The sequence below is a fragment of the Quercus suber genome, unplaced genomic scaffold (genome assembly GCF_002906115.3).
Source record: "Quercus suber isolate HL8 unplaced genomic scaffold, Cork oak 2.0 scaffold_248, whole genome shotgun sequence".
Lineage (NCBI taxonomy): Eukaryota > Viridiplantae > Streptophyta > Magnoliopsida > Fagales > Fagaceae > Quercus > Quercus suber.
In genome coordinates, this window is record NW_027069704.1 from 250,714 (window position 1) to 273,452 (window position 22,739).

The following is a 22,739-nucleotide window of genomic DNA, read 5'->3' on the forward strand; positions in this document are numbered from 1 at the left end:
TATACAAGAAAAAATTGCATCGACATAAAAGACTTTTCTCCTTAGGACCCCTCAAATTGATCAGTCTCAACCTTTGCCGTACTGTTTTCCACAACCTTATCAAATATGAGTTTATTAAGACAATCATCATTGCCGTTTCAATGAGATATTTGGATAAAGTACCATCACACATTCAATGCCAGACATGAGACACCTGATATGAACTATTGGGGTACGAAATACTATGTAAATAAAATATTGACGTTTGACCTATAATGACATTTTAAAAACACTGTTATAGACCCCTTAGTATAAAAAAAATGACAAAGTTTAGTTACAAAATTCGTTGTAACGTAAGGTTATAACCTTACTCAATATATTTTTATTGGAGGTGAATTTTGACAGATCCACTATCAGATTACATCTTCTTCTTATATCTTCCATATATATGAAATTTCTAAAAAATTAAAGATCAATAACTATGTTGTTCAAGTTTTTGTAGTTTAAAATTATGCATAAAATATAAGTTTATAAATCATAGAGTAAATAATATCTGATTGACACAAAATTTGACATGTGTATTAAGAGCATACAAAACATGTGATTCAATTATTAGGGCACGTTTGGTAGACTGTAATAGACATTGTAATGTAATAGATATTCTTATAGCATAACTATTCGGTTATTTGATTATGTTTTTATTACAATGAATAGTTATTCCCTTATGAATAGCTATTCTTCAAAATGAGGAATAATTATTCCTTATCAAAAGTACTGAATATCTATTTATTAACCTTATGTAATAACTTTTTAAAAAAAATTCCTAAAAAGCCATTAGTTGCCACATCTTCAAAATGAAAGAAAATAAATTTTCCTCGTTGTTAATTATTAGCTCTATTTTGAACACCCTAAAATAAGTGTATTTTAGGAAATTTGGCTTAAAAATGATTTAATTACATGTTCTTTTTATTCTCTACTAAATTGTAGATACATATTTAGGATTCTATTCTTAAATGGTCACCAAACTAATGAATAGTAATACTTATTACATTCCAACTTAATGTATTCCTTGTAATACTTATTTTTATTCTCATATAATAATCATTACAATGTACCAAACGTGCTCTTAGATTTTTAAATTATGTAGTAATGTTTATTTTATTAAGTAAGGTTGTAGCCTAATATTACAATCAATTTTGTAACTAAACTTTGTCCCTCCCCAACTCCCCCACCCCCCCCCCCTATAGTCATGTTTTAAGAAACGCAGCTTAAACTACTGACCTATAGATGCGTTTTTAAAACACAGCTGTAGTTAAGTCTATAGCCACGTTTCTAAGTATTTTTAGTCACATTTTTTCAGATAGGGTCAACTACTGCATTCAAAAAACATAGTTATAGGTCCAACTGAATAATTTTTTATTTAAAAAAAAAAAAAAAAGACCTATACCAACATTTAAAAAACATGGCCATTGCCAACCTCTCTCTCTCCATCTTCAACATGTTGCCCCCTCTGCCGCAAAGCTAATCGGCCTTTAACCACCTCAGTGTTCGGTAGCCTTTATAAGTTCTCTCTCTCTCTCTCTCTCTTTCTTTCTCTCTCTCTCTCTCTCTCTCTCTCTCTCTTTAGCCATCCTCCTCACCGTGGCACTGCCAATCCTCTTCAACGTGCCGCTGTCAAGAGACCTCAATGTGCCGCCGCCAACGAAGCCCGTCCTCCAGCTACTGCCTCACTCTTCAAGGTATTTCTCTCTTTCACTAGCTAAGTTTGTTGTTGTTTTTTTTTTTTTTTATTTTTTTTTATTTTTTTTTAATGTTTTATAGTTTCAATTTCATATTTTAAAAAAAATAAAGCTAATGTGCTATTTTGTTGTGGTTATGCTTGAAGTTTGGATTTTGGATTGGGTTTTGCTGTTGTTACTCTTAAATTTTGGCTTGGTTATTTTTGCTGTCGTGTGAATGTGTGTGTGTGTGTGTGCGTGTGTGTGTGTGTGTGTTTTTTTTTTTGTGNAGTGTGCGTCATCAGAGGGAGTGAGGAGTAATTTTTTCTATCTAAAAAATAATTTTAATGTGTGCAAATCATTGTGAGTCATATGTCTATTCTTTTTACTATCACACACCCTTGGTGCGATGGTCACTCTACAAATATAAGTGCTTGTGGGTGATGTGGGGTAAGGATCGGGGTTCAAGTCTCAAGAGAAGTTTCACACACATATACAATTAGATTAGTTTAGAGTAGAATTTCTATCTTGTATAAAAAAAAATGTCTATTTTTTTTGGGAAGTAAAATGATTCAATCCAAGTTAGATACTATGTCAGCACTTCATTAGGCTATATAGGACAAAAACTAATAGATTTAAACAAAAGGATGAACAATATAACATTTTAGAAAGTTTATGGACTAAAAACTAACATTTGAATGTTTGGAGGCAAAAAACGAACTTTGGTGAAAATTTAGGGATGAAAAATATTTTTTCCCTTAATTTTATCATTAGATACCAGAGCAACATGACCACAAAAAGAGGCATATTATAGCAGTGTTCAAAACTAAAGGCAACTGGAGTTGGATTTTTCAAAGAATATCATTGTGAAATGTAAAAGGTCCAATGGTAAACCGTTGGGCCCTAAATAATATTATTACCAATATTATCAATTCAAAATAGTAATCACACACAATAATACAAATATTTATGTGAAAAACTGTTCCCCATTAAGAGAAAAACCACAAGACAAACTCTAAATAAATTCACTATTATTAAATTAATTACAATAACTCTCAAGTTTATGCCTAACTTGAGATTCCCAAATACAATAATAAGTCCTCTTGTGTATGTCTCACAGTTATAAGATATCTTTTTTTTTTTTTTTTTTACTCTCAATACATTAATTATTTATTTGAAGGTGGCATTTTCTTCCCCTATTCTTCAGACAACTTGAAAAATCTCTACGAACTACTTTTTGCGCTTTAAAACGGCGTAACTATATTTTAGCTTACTATCTAGAGCGTTTTAACAACGTTAGTCTTCACTTTCTAGTTTGTACTTTTTTCATGGTCACTACTGCTTAAAACTCCAACAATTTTTTAAAAAAAAAAAGACCTATACAACTTTAACATGGCCATTGAACCTCTCTCTCTCCATCTTCAACATGTTGCCCCCTTCTGCCGCAAAGCTAATCGCCTTTAACCACCTCAGTGTTCGGTAGCCTTTATAAGTTTCTCTCTCTCTCTCTCTCTCTCTCTCTCTCTAGCCAGATCCTCCTCACCGTGGCACTGCCAATCCTCTTCAACGTGCCGCTTCAAGAGACCTCAATGTGCCGCCGCCAACGAAGCCCGTCCTCCAGCTCTGCCTCACTCTTCAAGGTATTTCTCTCTTTCACTAGCTAAGTTTGTTGTTGTTTGTTTTTTTTTTTTTTTTTTTATTTTTTTTTAATGTTTATAGTTTCAATTTCATATTTTAAAAAAAATAAAGCTAATGTGCTATTTTGTTGTGGTTATGCTTGAAGTTTGGATTTTGGATTGGGATCTTTTCTCCTCACTCCCTCTGATGACGCACACTTGATAGAAATTACATAGCTGATTAGTAAAACTCTTTTAAGTATTGAGAGTATGATCATACAACTTGAAATATTCAATATATTTATTAATTCTGTATGAAAATACAATTCTTATTTAGATTTTAATTATAACATAACCTGATTCACTTTAAAAAAAAAAAAAAAACAAATCTACATTTCTTAGTTTTCAAACAATGCTGCAAGATTGTAAGGTCCTGTGATATTAGGAGTTCCACTCCACATTAGCTCAGCGATTTGTTTGTTGGCCTTTTCGGTGGCATGAATACTGTCAAAGAACACATATTCACTAACATTCTCACATAATTCGTATTCTTTGACAGATCTCTTCCCCCCACAACTAAAAGTTCCTTTATATGGACCAGTTCCACAACATGCAATCTTGCTTTCCTTGAAACCTTCGCAATAAAATAAAAACAGAGACACTTTTAGTTTCTGATCGAACTAAAATACATTATGCACTATGAAAATGATTGACGCACCATATTTTGAAGGGTTATTTATGGTTTCACTTAGAGAATTGTATTTATCGGTTATTGAATATTTGAATCCATCTAGTTGATTTTCTAGCTCTTGCAAGGATTTAGAGAGTGCTTCATTGTGCAATTTCGCTAGTGCTGAAAGTCCCTCAATGCATGCACCTGTGTTATTCGTATTTAGTGCTCTTGTAATTGGCGAACAGCCCAACGGTCCCAAGTTTGGCATCGCAACTTTCCTTCCACCTTTCTTATATATTCCCTAGCACATCAAGATATGGCTATTTAGTATAACAAATTTTTGCGAATGTAAAAGAACAAGAATTAAATAGATTGACAATTTATTTTGAGTATTGAATGTTATTACTTTTATCACACTTGTTAAGTTGCCGATCACTATATCTACGTATTCTTCCGGAGAGTAGGTTTGAAGAGCACTGGAATTAGAGGTAAAAAGGGCAAAATAATCATTGCTGCCAATGCTAATTAAGTAAACTGCTCTCGCCAATAATTTCTTGGCTTCTTCATGTCCTAGATTTTTCCTCAACTGATTCGCCAATTTCTCAAAATAATGTAGTTGAGATTTTAGGTCTATCACCTGCCCCAAAAATTAAAGGAATAGAAGATTAGGTAAATATGGTCCACTCAGGCATTTGAAATTTGGGTAATATATTATTGCAAGCACACTATTTTAACATGAATTGTTGCTAGAGGTGCAATCTCTATCTAATATACAAGAGCATTGGAAATGAGCCAACATGTGACCATTTTAAAACACTTGTTTTGAACTTTATTTTAGAGAGCGTTCTGGATTTGCTATTGGAATAAAATATTTTAATTCTGGTATGTATTGGTGTACCGTTCCGGAATTACGCACCAAATACATATATTTCTTAATAAATATAAATAATACTATAAATAAATAAATTTTTTATAGTGTATTTTTAAAAATTCCTAAGAAAATGAATCAGATTGGCCACTTCTTATTTAGGCTCAGAACCCACATCTTCTTCTTCTTCTTCTTCTTGATTTCACTGCGACTCTTTCTCAAGGGAGTCAATACCGTACCGGAAGCTGTACCGGTTTGACCACTGGTACGATATATTTCGAATACTGGTGTACCGTTTCGGGTTTACCACTATTTTATATTATATATATATATATATACACACACACAAAATATAAAAATAAAAATAATAAAAAAGAAAAAACAATTAATAATATTGTAGTACAACAAGAATCATGTCTACCAAACTAACATTTAGAGCCACATTGTTATTCCAGATGTAAAAAATAGAGAAAAAAGTCCAACACTTCTCTTATTCTAATTTTTCTCTTCCCTTGTCCCACGTTTATTTTATTCTTTCATTTATTTATTTTTACTGTTGCAGCCTGAAGCCTTCTTCTTCTTTTTTTCTTTTTTTATCATTAAGGCTGCGTTTGAATCGGGTGAAATGCATTTCCGGAAATGCTTTTCAGTATTTTCCGGTGTTTGGTTGTACACGAAAATGCCATTTTCCGGAAATTAATTTCCGTTGACCAATGGTCAAGGCTGAAAATCGTTTCAGCTTTCATTTTCACTTCAAATACAATTTTCCGGAAAAGAGAAACAGAGCACGAAGAGAGAGAGAGAGAGACCCAGACCAAGCTCGCCGGAGAGCCTAGCTTCACGATCGCCACGACCCAGACCCAGCTCGCCGGAGAGCCAAACGTCACGATCGCCACGACCCAGACCAAGCTCGCCGGAGAGCCCAGCTTCACGATCGCCACGACCCAGACCCAGCTCGCCGGAGAGCCAAACGTCACGATCGCCACGACCCAGACCCAGCTCGCCGGAGAGCCCAGCTTCACGATCGCCACGACCCAAACCCAGCTCGCCGGCGAACCCATCTTCACGATCGCCACGACCCACCGATGTTCGAACCAGAGCCGGCGACCCACGAACCCAAAGCCCAAACTGATGTTCGACCCAGACCCATCTCAGTTTTGTTTTTTAAACTCGCCGGAATCAATTTGTTGCTATTGTTGTTGTTGTTGTTGTGTTGCCGGAATCAAATTTTTTTGTTGTTGTTGTTGTTGCTGTGTTGTTGTTGTTGCTGTTGTTGTTGTTGTTGTGTTGCCGGAATCAATTTTTTTTGTTGTTGTTGTTGTTGCTGTGTTGTTGTTGTTGTTGTTGCTGTTGTTGTTATTGTGTTGCCGGAATCGATTTTTTTGTTGTTGTTGTTGTTGTTGTGTTGTTGTGGTGGCCGGAATCAATTTTTTGTTGTTGTTGTTGCCGGAAAATAGCATTTTCCTAACGGAACCAAACACATGAAATTATTTTCCATAACAATTTTCATAATACAACCAAACACTTAAAAATATTTTCCTTTTCCGGAAAATAGCATTTCCGGAAAATAAGTATTTTTCGAAAAATATTTTACGAGAACCAAACGGACCCTAAATATCAACTTTGCTATTACCAAAAAGAACTACATCTATTATCCATTGGCTAATGCTACATCTATTATCTATTGTCTAATGCATATCTTCCGTAGATTGGCAGGCACGCGTGAAGCTAGTTGCCTGCTAAAATCATTCCTATTTTCAAAACCTATCCTATTTTCAAGTTCCAACACATCAGCTTCACACGCTATCTCATTACAACCACCCATATCCTCTTCCTCTTTCAAATTAATTTTGTCATCACCCTTCACTTTTTATTTCATTTCTTCCCCCCATTAGTTACAGCTCTCTCTCTCTCTCTCTCTCAGTATCAGACGATTCACATCAGGTCTTACTCTTTTAGCGCATCAGTCCAGTCTATTTTTTTCTTCACTTCAAACCGATTTCCAGTGCATGAATCACCAACGCCTCTCCGGTGTGATAAAGAGGAGGCAAAGAGAGACAGAAGTTTAGCGTGGCGTAAGAAGAAAAGTTACCGGTCCGGTATCCACTAACCGGCCGAAAGAGCCGGATTTCGCCGGTACGGCCGGTACAAGACCGGTACAGCCGGTATTTTTTCCGGTACGAAACAAGAGAGTATTTGTACCGGTGCACTGGTTGGTACGGTATATACCGGCCGTACCGGCGGTACGGTTCGAAATTAACTTCTTTGCTCTCTTTCTCGCTAAATTTTCTTCATCATTTTTTTTTATCACATCCATTTTTCATATGCCAGTCCAGAGATAAGTGGGGAACTTAAAGATTTCTAGAAGGAAGCCAAAAACGTCTAGTTCACTGCCGTATGATTTGCATACCTTACCGTTAATCAATCAGATAATTTAGTTAAAGCTCTATTGGCAATGCAAATTTCAAGCCTATCTATCATTTATATATTTATTTATTTTATTCAGCATGATATGATCAATTACATTGAACATTTAATTAAGCAGCCCAATTTCTTCTTAAAAAAAAAAAAGAAAAAAAAAAAAAAGAAAAAAAGAAGAAAGCTGCCTACTTAATACTGATAGTCAATAAGGATTGGAGAGTGAAATTTCAATGTCAGTATTGTACATGTGTGTGTATATATACACACACTAAATGTAAAAGATACATACCAATCCTTTGTTAGTTTCGACAAGAGCCCCAGCTCCGCCAGAAGCAAAGTTTGACCCGTCAGTATATTGATGATAACCGGGATATAGAAGTGGCGTAATGAATGGCAACTTTGCAAACTCAGCTGTAATAAAATTTCAACAATCAATGTATTAACAATTCAAATTCTTAAAAAAATTAAAAAATAATAGTAATAAAAAAAATAATAAAAGTAAAAAATAAAAAAGAAGTAGAAAGAAAGTAAGATTAATAGCATTTTACCAATAAAATCTGGGATTAGACGTCCATTAGAAAATCTTCCAGTGGGGTAGTTGAAGAATGTCTCCCCATACGGTCCATAATTTGCTAGGTTATCAGTGGTGGTGTTGATATAGTCATTGTTTCCAGCGTCGAATATTGAATCCCCAAAGATGAATAGGGCAACATGTTGTTTTGGCAGGCATATATGACCATGACTATGGGTTGGGGTAAGAAAGACTACAAACAAAACCAAAAAACAGAAATGGAACCTAAAACTCACCATGTTATAAACCTCGTTCACTTTTTCTGATAACTCATTACTTAGTTGCACTTGTCATTTATAGAGAACTTTGCATTATTACAATATTACTTGGTTAAAAAAAAAGAAAAAAAAAAAGAAAAAAAGAAAAAAAGAGAGAGGGAGAAGCAGAATGCTTTGTTTATCGTAAGGAAGAGATGGCGCTTCCTTATTTCATGGTAGTTGTCGGTGACAATTTTTTTTTTTTATATGCTAGAATAGATGTAAGACAATTATTATTAGTAGACTAGTAGTAGTCGTCTTTATCATATACATTAAACAATCAACAACTTTTAAAATTTTATTTTGTGAAGGTTTCTTTCATACTATTCTTTAGCGTTTACTTTGAGGTGCTCACATTTGCAATTTCCACTTTTAATATAACTAGTGAAAGTCTTGTCCCATGCACAGATTTAGCCGTGAATTATATATATATAAATGGGTTTCACGTTACATCTAATGTAACTCTTCTAACAATAAATAAAAATCTCATTAATGCTAATATTCTAATTAATTTCATTTATTATCCCTTATTTAATACATTCTTTTAAACCCAAAAAAAAAACTATTCGTTCTCTCTCTCTCTCTTGATTTGCACAGCTCTTGGTTCGGGGTATGAATTATTATTATTATTATTATTATTTTGAGTTGAAGAACTATTTTATTCTATTGCATGTGATTGTAATTGGTTTCTAGACTATTTTGTTCTCTATCTCCATATTTCTATCTCCAGTTTCTATACTGTTGATAAAACTACAATCTATTGACTGCAATGAGATATAGTTGTAGATATAGACTTCAGTGACGTTCAAACAAAAAAAAGCTCACAACCAAGGCGGCTTTATGTATTTGGGGGCCTAAAGCAAAAAATGAAATTGAGGTCTTTTACATATTTAAATATGATTTTAAAAAAAATTAAATTCAATTATCTTAATTTAAATGTAAAATTACTACTAATTAACATGAACCATGTAGATTTTTTTTTTGAAAATCTATAGACAAAATTTGACAAAACTTTTGAAATCTATTGATGTGGTAGATTGATAATTTGATAGTGGTAAGCAAAAAAGTGATGTTAGTGGTAAACTTAGATAAAAACTAGTAAAAGTTTGTAAACTCAACTTGTGAAAAATGTTGTATTTCTTCTTTTTTTTTTTTGTATTGCTCCTTTTTTTTTTTTTTTAGAAGTGCTATATTCATAATATTTTAATAACAAATCTTAGGTGTTAATTTGTTATTGGTTCTAATTTGAACTTATCACTGAAATTAATTTTTTATCATCAATAATATCCTGTAACAACCTATCTCTTAGGATTTATTTTGAAAGTGTTGTGAAAAATGTTGTGGATGTAACATTTTTTTTTTCTTTTTTTTCATTTGATAAAAAAATATTATTTTATTCATTGGCTAATATTTGGACTTAATTAATACTATTATTATATATATATAAAAACCCCTATTGATTAAAATTTGAGGGCCTTTTTTCTACTTGGGGCCTTAGGCGACCGCATCAATTGCTTTATATATAGAGCCAGCATTGCACACAACCTATTGATAACTGAGGACCAAAGACGTTGAAATAGAGTACAACACTTATGTTGTATGGAATGTGTTATTCAACAACACGGCACACAGAGAGAGAGAGAGAGAGAGAGAGAGAGAGAGAGAGAGAGAGAGAGAGAGAGAGAGAGAGAGAGAGAGAGAGAGAGAGAGAGAGAGAGAGAGAGAGAGAGAGAGAGAGAGAGAGAGAGAGTATTTTTTTTTTTAGTTTAAAAAACAAGTATGGAATGTATTAAATAAGAGATAATAAATGAAATCAATTAGAATATTAGTATTAATGAAGGTTTTTTTTACCATTGGATCTACTTAAATCCAATAGTTTAAAAAAGATGTAACTTGAATTCATCTCATATATATATATATATATAAGTTTTGAAATTTGGATAATAGATTTTTAGTAGGAGCAGGATTTAAATTTTTGAAACTTAGATGATAAAATTTTAGCTAATTTAAATTATAATTAAATATTATCCCTTGATTCAAGGATATATATCCTAACAATTAATAATGCTTCTAAATAATTAATAAAAATGTAAGATGTAACTTGAGGAGAAAAAAGCGTGGGGTACTGTATGGGATTTCTAATTTCAGTTTAGAATTTATTTATTTGTTACTGTATTTTTCTAGGGAAGGACGTTAAAAAGAATTTCTAATAGACTTTCATTTTGAAAATAATTTAAATTTTTTAAAATTTAAATGATAAAATTTTACGTAAATTAAACTATTGTTATTTTATCCCTTAATTTAAGGAAATATAACTTAACTATTAATAAAAATTAATTTAATATTTAATGAGAGTAGTTGTTTATTAGGAAAAATTTGAGAGAGAGAGAGAGAGAGAGAGAGAGAGAGAGAGAGAGAGAGAATATCATATAAATTTATCAACTCCTATGAATCTATATAACATGTATATCCTTCTAATACAAATACATATGTGTAAGTTACAACTCGAAAACAAAAAACAAAAAACAAAAAACCAAAGAACAAAAAAAAAAAAACAAAAAAACAAACAAAAACAAAGGGTGCCAGAGAGATTCTATGAAAAGACCATTAGTGAATATATAAATCTTAAAATTTTGAAAATATATTTTTAGTTGGAATAGGATTTAAATTTTTGAAATTTAGATGCTTGTTGCATGATTAATTTAAAAAACTTATTGTTACTTTAACTAAAGAAATTGATAATAACAAATAAGTTATTTTCTCTATCAAGCAAAAGTTAGATGCATTTTAACATTGCCTATTTTGTTAAAACACTTATTTTTACTTTATTTCAAGAAAATGAAAAGAACAAGTTGTTGTCATTTTCAATTGAAACATAGATGCATGCTGCACGTTTTGTTAAAAAACATATTGTTATTTTATCTAAATTGCATGCTGCATGTTTCATTAAAATACTTATTGTTACTTTATTTAAAGAAATTGATAAGAACAAATAACTTGTGGGATCGATAAACTAAAACTTAGATGCATGTTGCATGCTTTGTTAAAAAACACTTATTGTTATTTTATCTAAAGTAATTGATAAAAATAAGTTGTTGTATCTATCTAAAATAGTATTTTTATTCAAATATTGTTGTAATTTGGTGAAATCACTTAGCACAACAACGATTTCTAAATTCAACGTTTATTGCGTAGTTATTGATATGATATAACTTAATTAACCATATTTTTGTCTCAATTTCAAATTGCAGGTTAACCCTTACTTCGGTCCATTGCTCATTATCAAGAGTTTTGTTACACACACTCAACTACTAAGGCAATTCAAAGTTGTTTATGTTGTGGGTCCAGCCCACTTTAGTGGCAAGAGAGCCACGTGATGAACAACTCCTATTAGAAATAGGAAAACTCATGTTTATATTAGAAGTGTGCTTGGCAGCAAAGTATGAAGAATCCTATTTTCAACTTGAAATAGGAGAAGGAGAAGGCTTGGGGGGTTGTGTCTTATATAGAAAGACAATTATATGTTGTTTTGGTTGTATGCCAGAGAAAGAAGACAGTCAAGAAATAGGGTTGTGCATAGAGAAGAAAATAGAGAGGAGAGAGTAAATTGTTGCAACATTCAAGATAAATAATTAGTGTATATGAGAGTAAAAAAAATAAGAAGTTTTTCTTTAACCATGAGACATACATAAGAGGATTTATTGTTGTATTTGGTGAATCTCAAGTTAGGTATAAACTTGAGAATTATTGTAATTAATTTGATAATAGTGAATTGATTCGGAGTTTGTCTTTTAATTTTTCCTTTCAAGGAGAAAGATTTTTCCATGTAAATATTTGTGTTATTGTGTATAATTACTATTTTTTTTTTTTGATAATATTGATGATAATCTTATTTGGGATCCATACTAATAAGATTCCTCTTTTTGTGGTCATGATGCCCTGGTATCTATTGATAAAATCAATGGTAAAATATAATTTTCGTCTCTAAAATTTTTACAAAAGTTAATTTTTTATCCCTAAACTTTCAAATGTTTGTTTTTAGTCCCTAAACTTTGTAAAACGTTATACTTTTCGATGACCTATGTGTAAAACGTTATACTTTTTGTTGTTCCATTTATGTTTGTTACTTTATTACCTATGTGGCCTATTGAAGTGCAATCATGGTATTTGACTTGGACTAGACCATTTTACTTTCTTAAAAAATAGACAATTCACACACGTGAAATCATTTTTTAAAGGACAAAATTACCCCTCACTTCCTCTATCGACACGCTTGTTAGAAATTCTATATCCAAACCTAAAACCCCAAGCCCAACTGTCAAATCCCACCAGTGACCCAATTGCACCACCACTCTCCACAACCAAACCACTTCTCCAACCAGCCAAACATTCCACTAGAAACAAATACAACAAACCCATGTGCGACCCCAACCAATCCAAGATAGAAATACAATTCAAACAAATATTAATGTATATAAATCTGTATATTTCATCATTTCTTAAAAAAAAAAAATGTATATAAATATTAATGTGTGCAATAATACATTACGTCTTTCTCATTCTCAAAACTAACTATAACTTATCAATCATGATATGACCATCACTTTTACTACGTACAATGACTTCACATATTCTTGAACCTAAATGTAACTTATAATAGAAAATAAATGTAATACAAACACCTGGGGTGGAAACACCTTAATTTATAGTTTATACTCACCTGAAAAAAAATCTCATACGACCATTGTATTCATATTCTTATGATAATGTATATAGCATTCAAGGTCAGGTTGAAGGGTTCAGTTCTTCTACTTAGATAACTATATATTTGTTTCATCAACTTCAAACAATAGAGATAATAAAGCTCTTAAAAAATGGTTTTTTTTTCCTACTCCTTTTTGTATAAAATATTACATGCAAGTGGTTTTTTTTTTTTTTTTTGTTTTGGTGGTGTACCAACTCTCTACATGGTACCAAATTTAACTTGAATAAAATCTTCAACAAGCACATAGAATCATAGATGCATTCATAATAATTTATTAAAAATATTAATGTGATAATAAATCTGAGTGATGTTACTTCTGAAATACATTACTTATCATAAATTATGATATATATTACATCCCTTTATGTTTATAATTATTATTAAATTTTTTATTTATATTTAATAATTATGGCTTGGAATTCGGTCCACTTCTATCTAATTCAGCCCAATTCCTTTCACTTTGGTCCACTTTAGTCTATTTTGGTCTTATTTGATCCAATTTGGTCCATTATGGTCCATTTGGTCCACTTTGGTCCATTCAGTCCATTTTGGTTCATTTCAAGTACGTACTTGGGAATGAGAAAAGAAAGGTTTATGTTGAGTGTATTTTCAATTATTTGAATAATATCAATTGCAATTATATGATAAGTTTTGATTATCATGATAATCTCCTTAAGAAAATGAAAAATTTGAAACTTAAAAATTTTAGTTCTACCAAAAGAAATTAGGAAAATATAATGCATAATAATTAAAATATTTTGAATAATATGGACCACTTCAAAAAATAATAATATCAATAAAAAATGATAAATTATATATTAGTAAAAATAAAGAAATAGAAATTACTTTTAAAAATTATTTATGTTTTAGAGAGAACAAATTATCTACAATAAAATTTAGAGAATAAATTATATGTTATATCACATCTCAAAATAATTATATATTTCAACACATCACATAGATTTGCAACTAGTTGCTATACATTTCGATAACCATGGTTTTCTAGAATATCATGGACTACTATAGTTTATGTATGTGAGAGAGTTCTTGTGTGAGAGAGTTCTTTTTATGTCTAGAATTTGGGTTTTCCTAGAGTGACACTTTATTAATTTGTATTCTTTACATTTGTTACTGAAATATTTTTTAATTGTTATCATTTATGGCTGTCAGCCTAGGATCAAATCACATAAGTACTTATTGTTCTTTTGTGTCTGATTATGACTAATTTTTTTTCATGTCCTCTTTTTTCCTTTCCTCTTATTTCTTTTTTGTGAAATATTTTTTAACCCTATTGTCTATATATACTATAGAACCGAAGTCTCTAACCCTATTATCTATATCGATGTGATGTGTGAAATATTTTTTAACCCTATTATCTATATATACTAATATTTGACTTTTTTTTTAGAGTTCCCACATTTCTACACATCAGCATTGTTATAAAAAATAAATAAAAACCATTTCTAACCCAAAAATTTCAGCTATATAAAAAAAAAAACAAAAAAAACAAAAAAAAAAAAAAATAACCATTTCTAACCCAAAAATTTCAGCTATATAAAAAAAAAAACAAAAAAAACAAAAAAAAAAAAAAAGCTAGAACCTAAAACACAATTCTGAAAATCAAACCTGGTAACCTCCCAACTCTGAAAATATTCTTTAACCTTCTCCTTCCCCCAAAACCTAACTCTGAAAATCAATACCAATAACTATTTCTCCCCCTCCTCTCTCTTCTCTAGCCTTCTCCTTCCCTTAAACGTCAGCCTTCTCACATCTCTCATGCTACAATCTCCTCTCCCTGAAACCCAAAAATCAGATCATTTAACATCTGACTACCATATTAGCAATATTATCCACACACACACACACACACACACACACACACACACACAGAGGATGAAATTAGTGGCATAAACTTATACTAGATAGCTGCTATCACCTCCATGTAGGTTGCCAGTCCCAACCTTATGTCGACATTCCCCCCTTCTTCTTCATCTTCTTCGCTAAGACTCCTTTCTTTCTTTTTCACTTAGAGAAATTGCACCAGTTAGTGCAAAATAGAAAAAGTTGCAAATTTTACAAATTTTTGCTCAAAAACTATCCATATTAGTCTGCCTAAAACTGTTTATATGCACAATTGCTATAATAACCGTGCATATATGCACAGTTACTGTAGCTTTCTATATGATTTTTTTTTTCTCTCTCCTCTCCCTTGCCTTGTCAAACCCTCTCTCACCCACTCTTCAATGCCAAGAAGAAGAAGCCGATCATCAACATCCATCCACCATCACAACTAACCAACCACCACCACAACCAACCCATTACAACATCAATTTAATCCAAACATAATCAACCCAAAATTAATGAAAATCATCACAAACTCAACTTAAAATCAACTCAAAGCAAAATCAACTCAAAATAAAACACAACAGAAAACCCATTTGGCAAAATACAAATTGACCGAAAACCCAAGCTTGCTGTCGTGAAGAGAGAGAGTGTGTGAGTGTATTAAGCCATGGAGGCTTGGTAGAGAGATTTTTTTTTTCAGATTTGAAAAGAGCATCAATTTGATATAGAAAGAGAGGCGGAGAAAGAAAAAGAATTTATTTTTTAGAGATGAAAAAGAAGAAGAAGAAGAAAGAAAGAAAGAATAGCAAAAGAAAAAGAAGAAAGAAAGACTGAAGAAGAAAAATCGTAGAAGAAGGAAGAAGAAAGTAGAAAGAAGGAGAAAAAGAAAGAGAGAGAGTGTTCTGAGAAGTGGTGTTTGGTAAGGTGGTGGGGCCATGTATGGGTAAGGGAAATAATAATAAAAATGTGAAAAGGTATTATTTTAATAAAATATTGTGTATTATAGATAATTTGATGCATGTATTTTTGAAATTGATTGTGTAAAATAAAAAAATAAAAAATTAAAAGTAGGATTTTAGTGTAAAATAAAAAGAAACTTTACACTTACTGATGCGCTTACTCTTAAGCTCCTCTCTTTTTGCTTTGTTTCTTTTTCCTTTTGTTCTTTTGTCTTCTCAACCTTATTTTTGTTATGTGTGCCTTTGCCTAACCAAGCCTATGAAGTTTTCACATTCAAGTTTATATGCCTCTGCCACGTCTAACAAGTATTAACTTTGTGGTTTACAAGCTTGCATTGTTTATTTTATATTTAGTGTTGATAATAGTGCTATCTCTTTTGATAGTAGTGATTTTAAATAGCCATGTATATGTTTTGTGGTTTACAATGATCACTATTAATGTTTTATAATTTTAATTTATATTTTGTTTTTTGTTTTGTTTCTGTCTTTGTATTAATATGAGACCTTTTTTTTCATTTGCTGTTAGATGGTTTAACATATTTGCTATTGTTGTGGTTCATCTTGATTAATTTGTTCTTTAAATGTATCTTTCATACAATTATTAAATAATTGAGAATATTACAATTATACCCAATAGCTTTCTCGTGCGTCATACAGGTTAGCAACTAATATATAGTATTATTAATAGCTTTCATAACCAACACTGTGTGGGACAGTGGGAGTGCTTTTGAGACCCTTTTAATAACATATAATCTCCTAATATTTAAGATATTTTGAGATAACCAAAATAGTGAAGTACTCTTGATAAAATATAATCTTCAAATATTAAAGATATCTCAAAATAGCCAAAAATACTTAAATGCGTCTTGCATGCATGGCCTTAAAGATTGAAATCCTTAGATAATTGAATTATAAAATGTTTATTTACAAGCCAAAAAAAAAAAATTGTACATAATACTGCTACACTATAGTCACCACGATGAACTATCTAGATCATCCTTACAGAAAACAAAAAAAGAAAAAGAAAAAAGAATTGTCTACACAATATGACGATTTGAACTCTTGAACCTATTTATTAAATTTAGTTTGAAAATAAGATCCATACTTACTTTTTTATTTAAATTCTAATAGTAACATCTATGATTCACTTAATGCTTATCAAATCTACGCCCATTTGTCTTCAAACAATTCTTTAAGATTGTAAGGTCCTGTGACATTGAGAGTTCCACTCCACATTTGCTCTGCGAATTGCTGGTAGGCCTTTTCGGAAGGATGACCAGTGTCAAAGAACACATATTCACTAGCATTCTCACATAATTCGTACTCTTTAACTGATCTCTTCCCTCCACAACTATTGACTCCTTTGTATGGACCAATTCCACAACATGCAATATTCCCTTCCTTGAAACCTTCACAACATGGTTATAATGCTATCAGTTAAAGACATAATATAACTAAAACACAAACTTTAACAATATATAATTAAGTATTCTATACTATGAAAATGGTCATGACATACCATATTTCAAAGGGCTATTCATTCTTTCACTAAGAAAAGTGTAGGTATCGGTTATTGAATATTTGAATCCATTGAGCTCATTCTCTAGCTTCTGGAGGACTTCAGAGAGTGCTTTATTGTGCAATATTGCTAGGGCTGTAAGTTCCTGCTTGCATGCACCTGTGTTTCCAGGAATTAGTGCTCTTGCCAATGGTAAACAACCCAATGGCGACATGTTTAGAAGCCCAAATTTCCTTCCACCTTTCTTGTATATTTCCTAGCAAATCAATATGTAGCTATGAGTATAAACAATCTATAAGGTAAAGGAACACGATAAGTAAAATGAACTTGCCTCAATTATTAAATAAATGTAATTTTTCTTACTTTGATCACAAACGTTAAATTGCTGATCACCATGTCTACGTATTCTTCTGGAGAGTAGGATTGAAAAATGCTAGAATTCCTAGTGAAAGGGACTGCATAATCATTACTTCCCACGCTAATTATGTATACAGCTCTGAACAATAATTTTTCTGCTTCTGCATCACCGAGTTCTTTGCTCAACAAACTCTCCAAGTTCTTGAAATTATTCAATTGAGATTTTAGATCTATCACCTGTGGATAAACAAAAAGCATTAAACTATTTCCATCAAGAAAACACGCTTATTGCCATAAAAACATATGAGTTAAATTTAAGTACAATAATATACATTAGGTTCCTTAATTAAGTTCAAACACAAGGTTGTATTGACCAAGAAAGCATAAACAATAATATATTCTCTAAGAAAAATTAAATTGAATACAATTACGTGTATTGAATTTAATTGACGAACTTAATATAATACTATATCTGTCTTTTACCCAAAATATGATACTCTAATTTTTTTTTTAAGAAACACAATACTCTATTTAAGAGAATATGATGGGACATATTAGATTTAGGACACACAGTTGCCAATACCAATAGTAGGAGTTAGAGAGTAAGATCAAGATGTCAATCCTGTTAATGTATTTAAATTAAGACTCCTACTTAAAATTAATGATTAAAAAAAATACCATTCCTTGGTGAGTTTCAGCAAGAGCACCAGCTCCTGCAGATGCGAAGTTTGCCCCATCAGTATATCGATGATAACCAGGATGTAGATATGGTGTAATAACGGCAAATTTGCAAACTCGGCTGAAATAAATCAAAAATTGTTAATATATATAGCAAAAATTCAGATTCTATAGTAAAGAAGACACACACATAGCAGCATTTTTTACCAATAAAATCTGGAATTATACGGCCATCAGAAAATCTCCCAGTAGAGTACTTGAAAATGTTCTCCCCATATGGCTCATAATTTGCTTGGTAATCAGTAATGGTGTTGATATAGTTGTTATTTCCAGCATCGAATACTGAATCTCCAAAGATGAATAAAGCAACATGTTTATCTGGCAGGCAAAGGGAATCAAGGCCGTGGATTGAGATTAAAAAAGTTGAAAACAAAGCCAAGAAACATAAGTGAAGCCTTAAACCCATCATGTCAAATCTTTAACACTTTGTTTTTAATACATAACACATTAGTTGCAATTTTCATTTATAGGCGGCTTGATTTGTGCTTTACGTGAGGACGAAGGAAGAGTTGCCTCATTTGAAATTTTCATAGGATAGGAGGCCAATTGCCACTTGGTTTGTCTGTTTCAAATTGGCTACATTCACAATTTGATTACTCTAACCTGCAAATATCTTGGACTTCTCTTCAAAATATATATATATTATATCTTGGACTTTTAAATGTGACAAATGATATTTTTTTAAGAGAAAAATTAATAGATGTCTTAAGGCATTGGTTTAAAAAATATTTTTTTTTTTTTGTAAACTTTTTATGAGAAAAAAAAAATTTTTTTTTTTACAACTTTTTATATTTTTCATTAAAATGATATTAAAACTTTTCTAAAATATTCAATTAATAAATATCCTAAGAACGCCAGTTAAGACTGTTCTTTAAAAAGTCTAAGTTCAAAGTCTAAATTAATATTCTAATATCTAATGATATAATTCAACTATCTTTTTGTCTCAATTTCATATTCCGTTAACAAAGCTTACGGCGTCATATCATCAAGAAATTTGTTTCACATACTGTTCAACTAGTAAGAGTATAAGACAATTCAAAGATGTTTCGTTTACCTTGGAAGTTTTATGTTTCACAATGACTTGCTTTGAAAAATTCAACTTCATTTTTGCTTTATTTTTTAATACATGCTTTAATATGCCTCTTTTTGTGGCCATGATGCCCTGATGATATCTAAAAGAAATTTGGCTCTATAGGGGCTTGGATGTGAACCAACTCTTGGAAAGGAAAATTCTTTAATCCTAAATATTTGAGGACCCTATGGATGAAAACTGGGAAAAAAAAACCATGCCTCTTATACTTGCTCCTACGCACCTCCACAATGGTTTCGACGAAAAGGGAAGGAAAACAAATGAACTATTGGTGACGAGGACGTAAAGAAAGAAACACCTGTCTAAGGGATTGTATGATATGAGAGATAGGGAAAATGTTGTGACAAGCTATCCTAAAGAAGATATAATTAAGCTAGTCAACTCACTTGAGCTAATACTTGTCAGAACCCCGATTGACTGATTGTCCACAAAGGCATCCATAACATCATTAACAGAGGAGACATAGAGTATGGATAAGTAGGTGTACAAATTAAGGTACATCAAGAGCTTTATAAACGCCTCCCTAGTTATTGTAAACGGTACACCACGTATGGACGATGCCACCTTGTGACCACCGAGACCCTCATGCACGATAGATTCGAATAGAATTCTCTAATCAAGTCAGCTGGAGGGGTTGTATGTTTGTACACAGGGACAGCCAATGCCTAGACTGTAGATTCTCAGGACAGAAGGATGAGTTCATGTAGATTGATTTGCCTTTCTCCCCAAATACGCCTACGCTTAATCAAGTTTTCAAAGGTTTCTCATTCTGGCTGAGGAACCTTAATTGATCAAACACCACTTCAGGTTCGATGCAGCTTTGCATTTTCCCCTTTTAGCCCTCTTCGGAGCCATAACTAACTGATGGTCATAGTGGAAACATATTAGCTCACACAAAAACAGAACCAAATACCGCATTACAAAGAGATAAAAATAAAGTTTGAAGCAAGAACAAAAATTGCACAAATATAACCACTACCATGTGATAAAATCATCCATACAATATCTGTCTAGAGCCAACTACAACAACACATGAAAAAACAATATTCTTTTCACGGGTTGGTTAAATAAAGTAATGCATTTTGGTCGAGTGGACCTGTAATTTGAAGATAGAGACCTAAAGTATAGAACTTTAGTTGAACTCAAAGAGCAACATGCAATTTGTTAACATATTGAATTTTGTCAAAATAATCAATAATGTCTGCACCGATAGCAAGCATTCTAACAACATGTTCAACATTATACAGGAAACATACAAGTGGATGTAGGACCTGACACATTTTCAAAATTCCTACTACATGTAGTAAGTTTCACCAACTTGTAAAAAAACATTAAATTGCACAATGTACAATTCAAACATACAAACAGCATAAGGACTACCACACACATATGGAGCCACTGTGATTGCATTTGAGAAGGATACTAGTCGAAGACAACCTAGAGATAAGCAACCTTACTAACAACAATGCATTTGACTACCAAACACCCATCTTCATCACAATCTACATAGACAATGAAGTTTAAAGCATGAATAAAAATTTGACAATAACCACCACAAATGTCTCATATTAAAGACAACAACATGTTAAAGACTCTTACTATGTAAAATCTTCAAGAATTGTGTAGGAAATTGTGATTCCGCGCGCGATGCAGCGAGAGCAATGAAGATGTAATTTCGGACAGCTACAAGTTCGCAGAATTGTGGCGTTTATAATGGTGGGTGACATATCTGACATTACTCGATGATATGTAAATCGAGTTATGGCAAATAACTCAATTACTAAGAAATCGAGGTATATGCATGTAAAAACATAATAGTTTTGTTATATATAACTCATTATATATACCTGAGGTATGTTCACTGGGCTTCCCCACTGAGCCAGAATTTTGGATGCTCAGATGAGTCCAAGAGGAATCCAAGTGTCCAGTCGTCTTGCACATAACCCGATTCATTGGAAATGAGTTATTTGCATTGTAAATCAAGGAATCCAATTTATGTCCTAACGGTCTTCCATTAACTCGGCACTCCAAACAACAGAGTTATTTTCACATAACTCGATTATCTAGAAATGAGTTACTTCACTAGGCTTTACCACCATATTTGGACTGATCCAATGCAGTCCAAGAGGAATCCAATGTCCAGAGGGTCTTCCCCATAACCCGATGTCCTGAAAATCGAGTTATGTGCATTGAAAATCACAGGAATCAATTTATGTCCAGAACGGTTTTCCCCGTAACTCGGACTCTAGAAAACGAGTTCTGTACGTAACTGATTATATATAAGTCGAGTTTTGTTCACGACCCGCCTACATATTTGGACTGATCCAATGCAGTCCAAGAGGAATCAAGTGTCCAGGGGGTCTTCCAAGGAATCCAATATTTTTATTAATTTGTTTTTGCTATTGACAATGTTTTCTATTGTAATAGTTTGAAAATTTATTATAGGAAAAAGTTTAACATGACTACATATTTTGAAAATCTAATCGTTGATTGCAAGTTCTTTATGTTTTTAACACACATATCAAATTTCATACTAATTGGATGTTATTTACTATTAAATTCATAAACTTATTTTTTATGCGTAATTTTAAACTATAAAAAACTTGAAATCTAAACATTGATTGATGATATAGTTATTGATATTTGATTTCTCAACCCTTAGCTATTATTCATATTTTTGTACTTTCTGTTGATTCCTATGCACTAAGATGGTTTTTTTGTTATCCTTAAATTTTCATCAATAAAGTTCCATTACTTACCAAACAAAAAAACTCAAAGTTTATGAGCATATTCTAACATAAAGAGCAAACCAAAATTACCCTTTAAGTTGTGGAAACTCATTTACCACAAACCAAAGCCAAAGCATTATACTTTCAACCTTATATAATACTGTATAAAAGATTCTCAAAGCATTGCCCCAAAAATGCCAATTTGATATAAGTCTAGCAAATAAAAAATTTGGATATCCTATTGCAAGTCTATCAAATAAAAAATTGCAAGTCTATCAAATAAAAAATTTGGATATCCTATTGCACTTCTACCAGCCTTATCTAATTTTGTAACTTCAAATCTTTGCATAAAGGTTTAATTTACCTTTTGATTTCTCAAAAATCTATAAATGCATTCATGTAACAACAATCACTATCACATATGCTTTGACACCAAATAGTCTTAATTAATTTGATTTCACTTCTCTACAAATTCAAACTTATATTCACCAAAGACCACAACATATTTATATGAAAAGCAGCAGTTATACTACTTTCCATAGATCATAACACTATAACTCTGAATTTTCGAAACTATTTTTTGTCAATAAAACTCAAGCAAAACCTTAGAAACCCAAAAATGCACAACCTACTA

General features: G+C 31.7%; 2 protein-coding genes across 2 annotated transcripts in view; both read right to left on the reverse strand.

The window, feature by feature from the left end:
• Positions 1 to 3,657: 3,657 nt before the first annotated feature.
• On the reverse strand, positions 3,658 to 8,184 carry LOC111999837 (GDSL esterase/lipase 1-like). The gene is made up of 5 exons (XM_024031948.2): positions 7,824 to 8,184; positions 7,565 to 7,686; positions 4,393 to 4,623; positions 4,032 to 4,287; positions 3,658 to 3,947 (listed from the first exon to the last, which is right to left on the reverse strand). Exons 1-5 carry the CDS (start codon positions 8,083 to 8,085, stop codon positions 3,712 to 3,714), a joined length of 1,107 nt encoding a protein of 368 aa, XP_023887716.2. The 5' UTR covers positions 8,086 to 8,184; the 3' UTR covers positions 3,658 to 3,711.
• An 8,368-nt stretch (positions 8,185 to 16,552) lies between these two features.
• LOC111999836 (GDSL esterase/lipase 1) overlaps positions 16,553 to 22,739 on the reverse strand; it is an 11,712-nt gene continuing 5,525 nt past the window's right edge. Inside the window, exons 3-5 of the mRNA XM_024031947.2 lie at positions 17,555 to 17,785; positions 17,192 to 17,447; positions 16,553 to 17,081 (exon numbers count right to left, since the gene is read on the reverse strand). Coding sequence (XP_023887715.2) covers positions 16,837 to 17,081; positions 17,192 to 17,447; positions 17,555 to 17,785 — 732 coding nt within the window. The 3' untranslated portion in view covers positions 16,553 to 16,836. The remainder of the gene's footprint in view (positions 17,082 to 17,191; positions 17,448 to 17,554; positions 17,786 to 22,739) is intronic.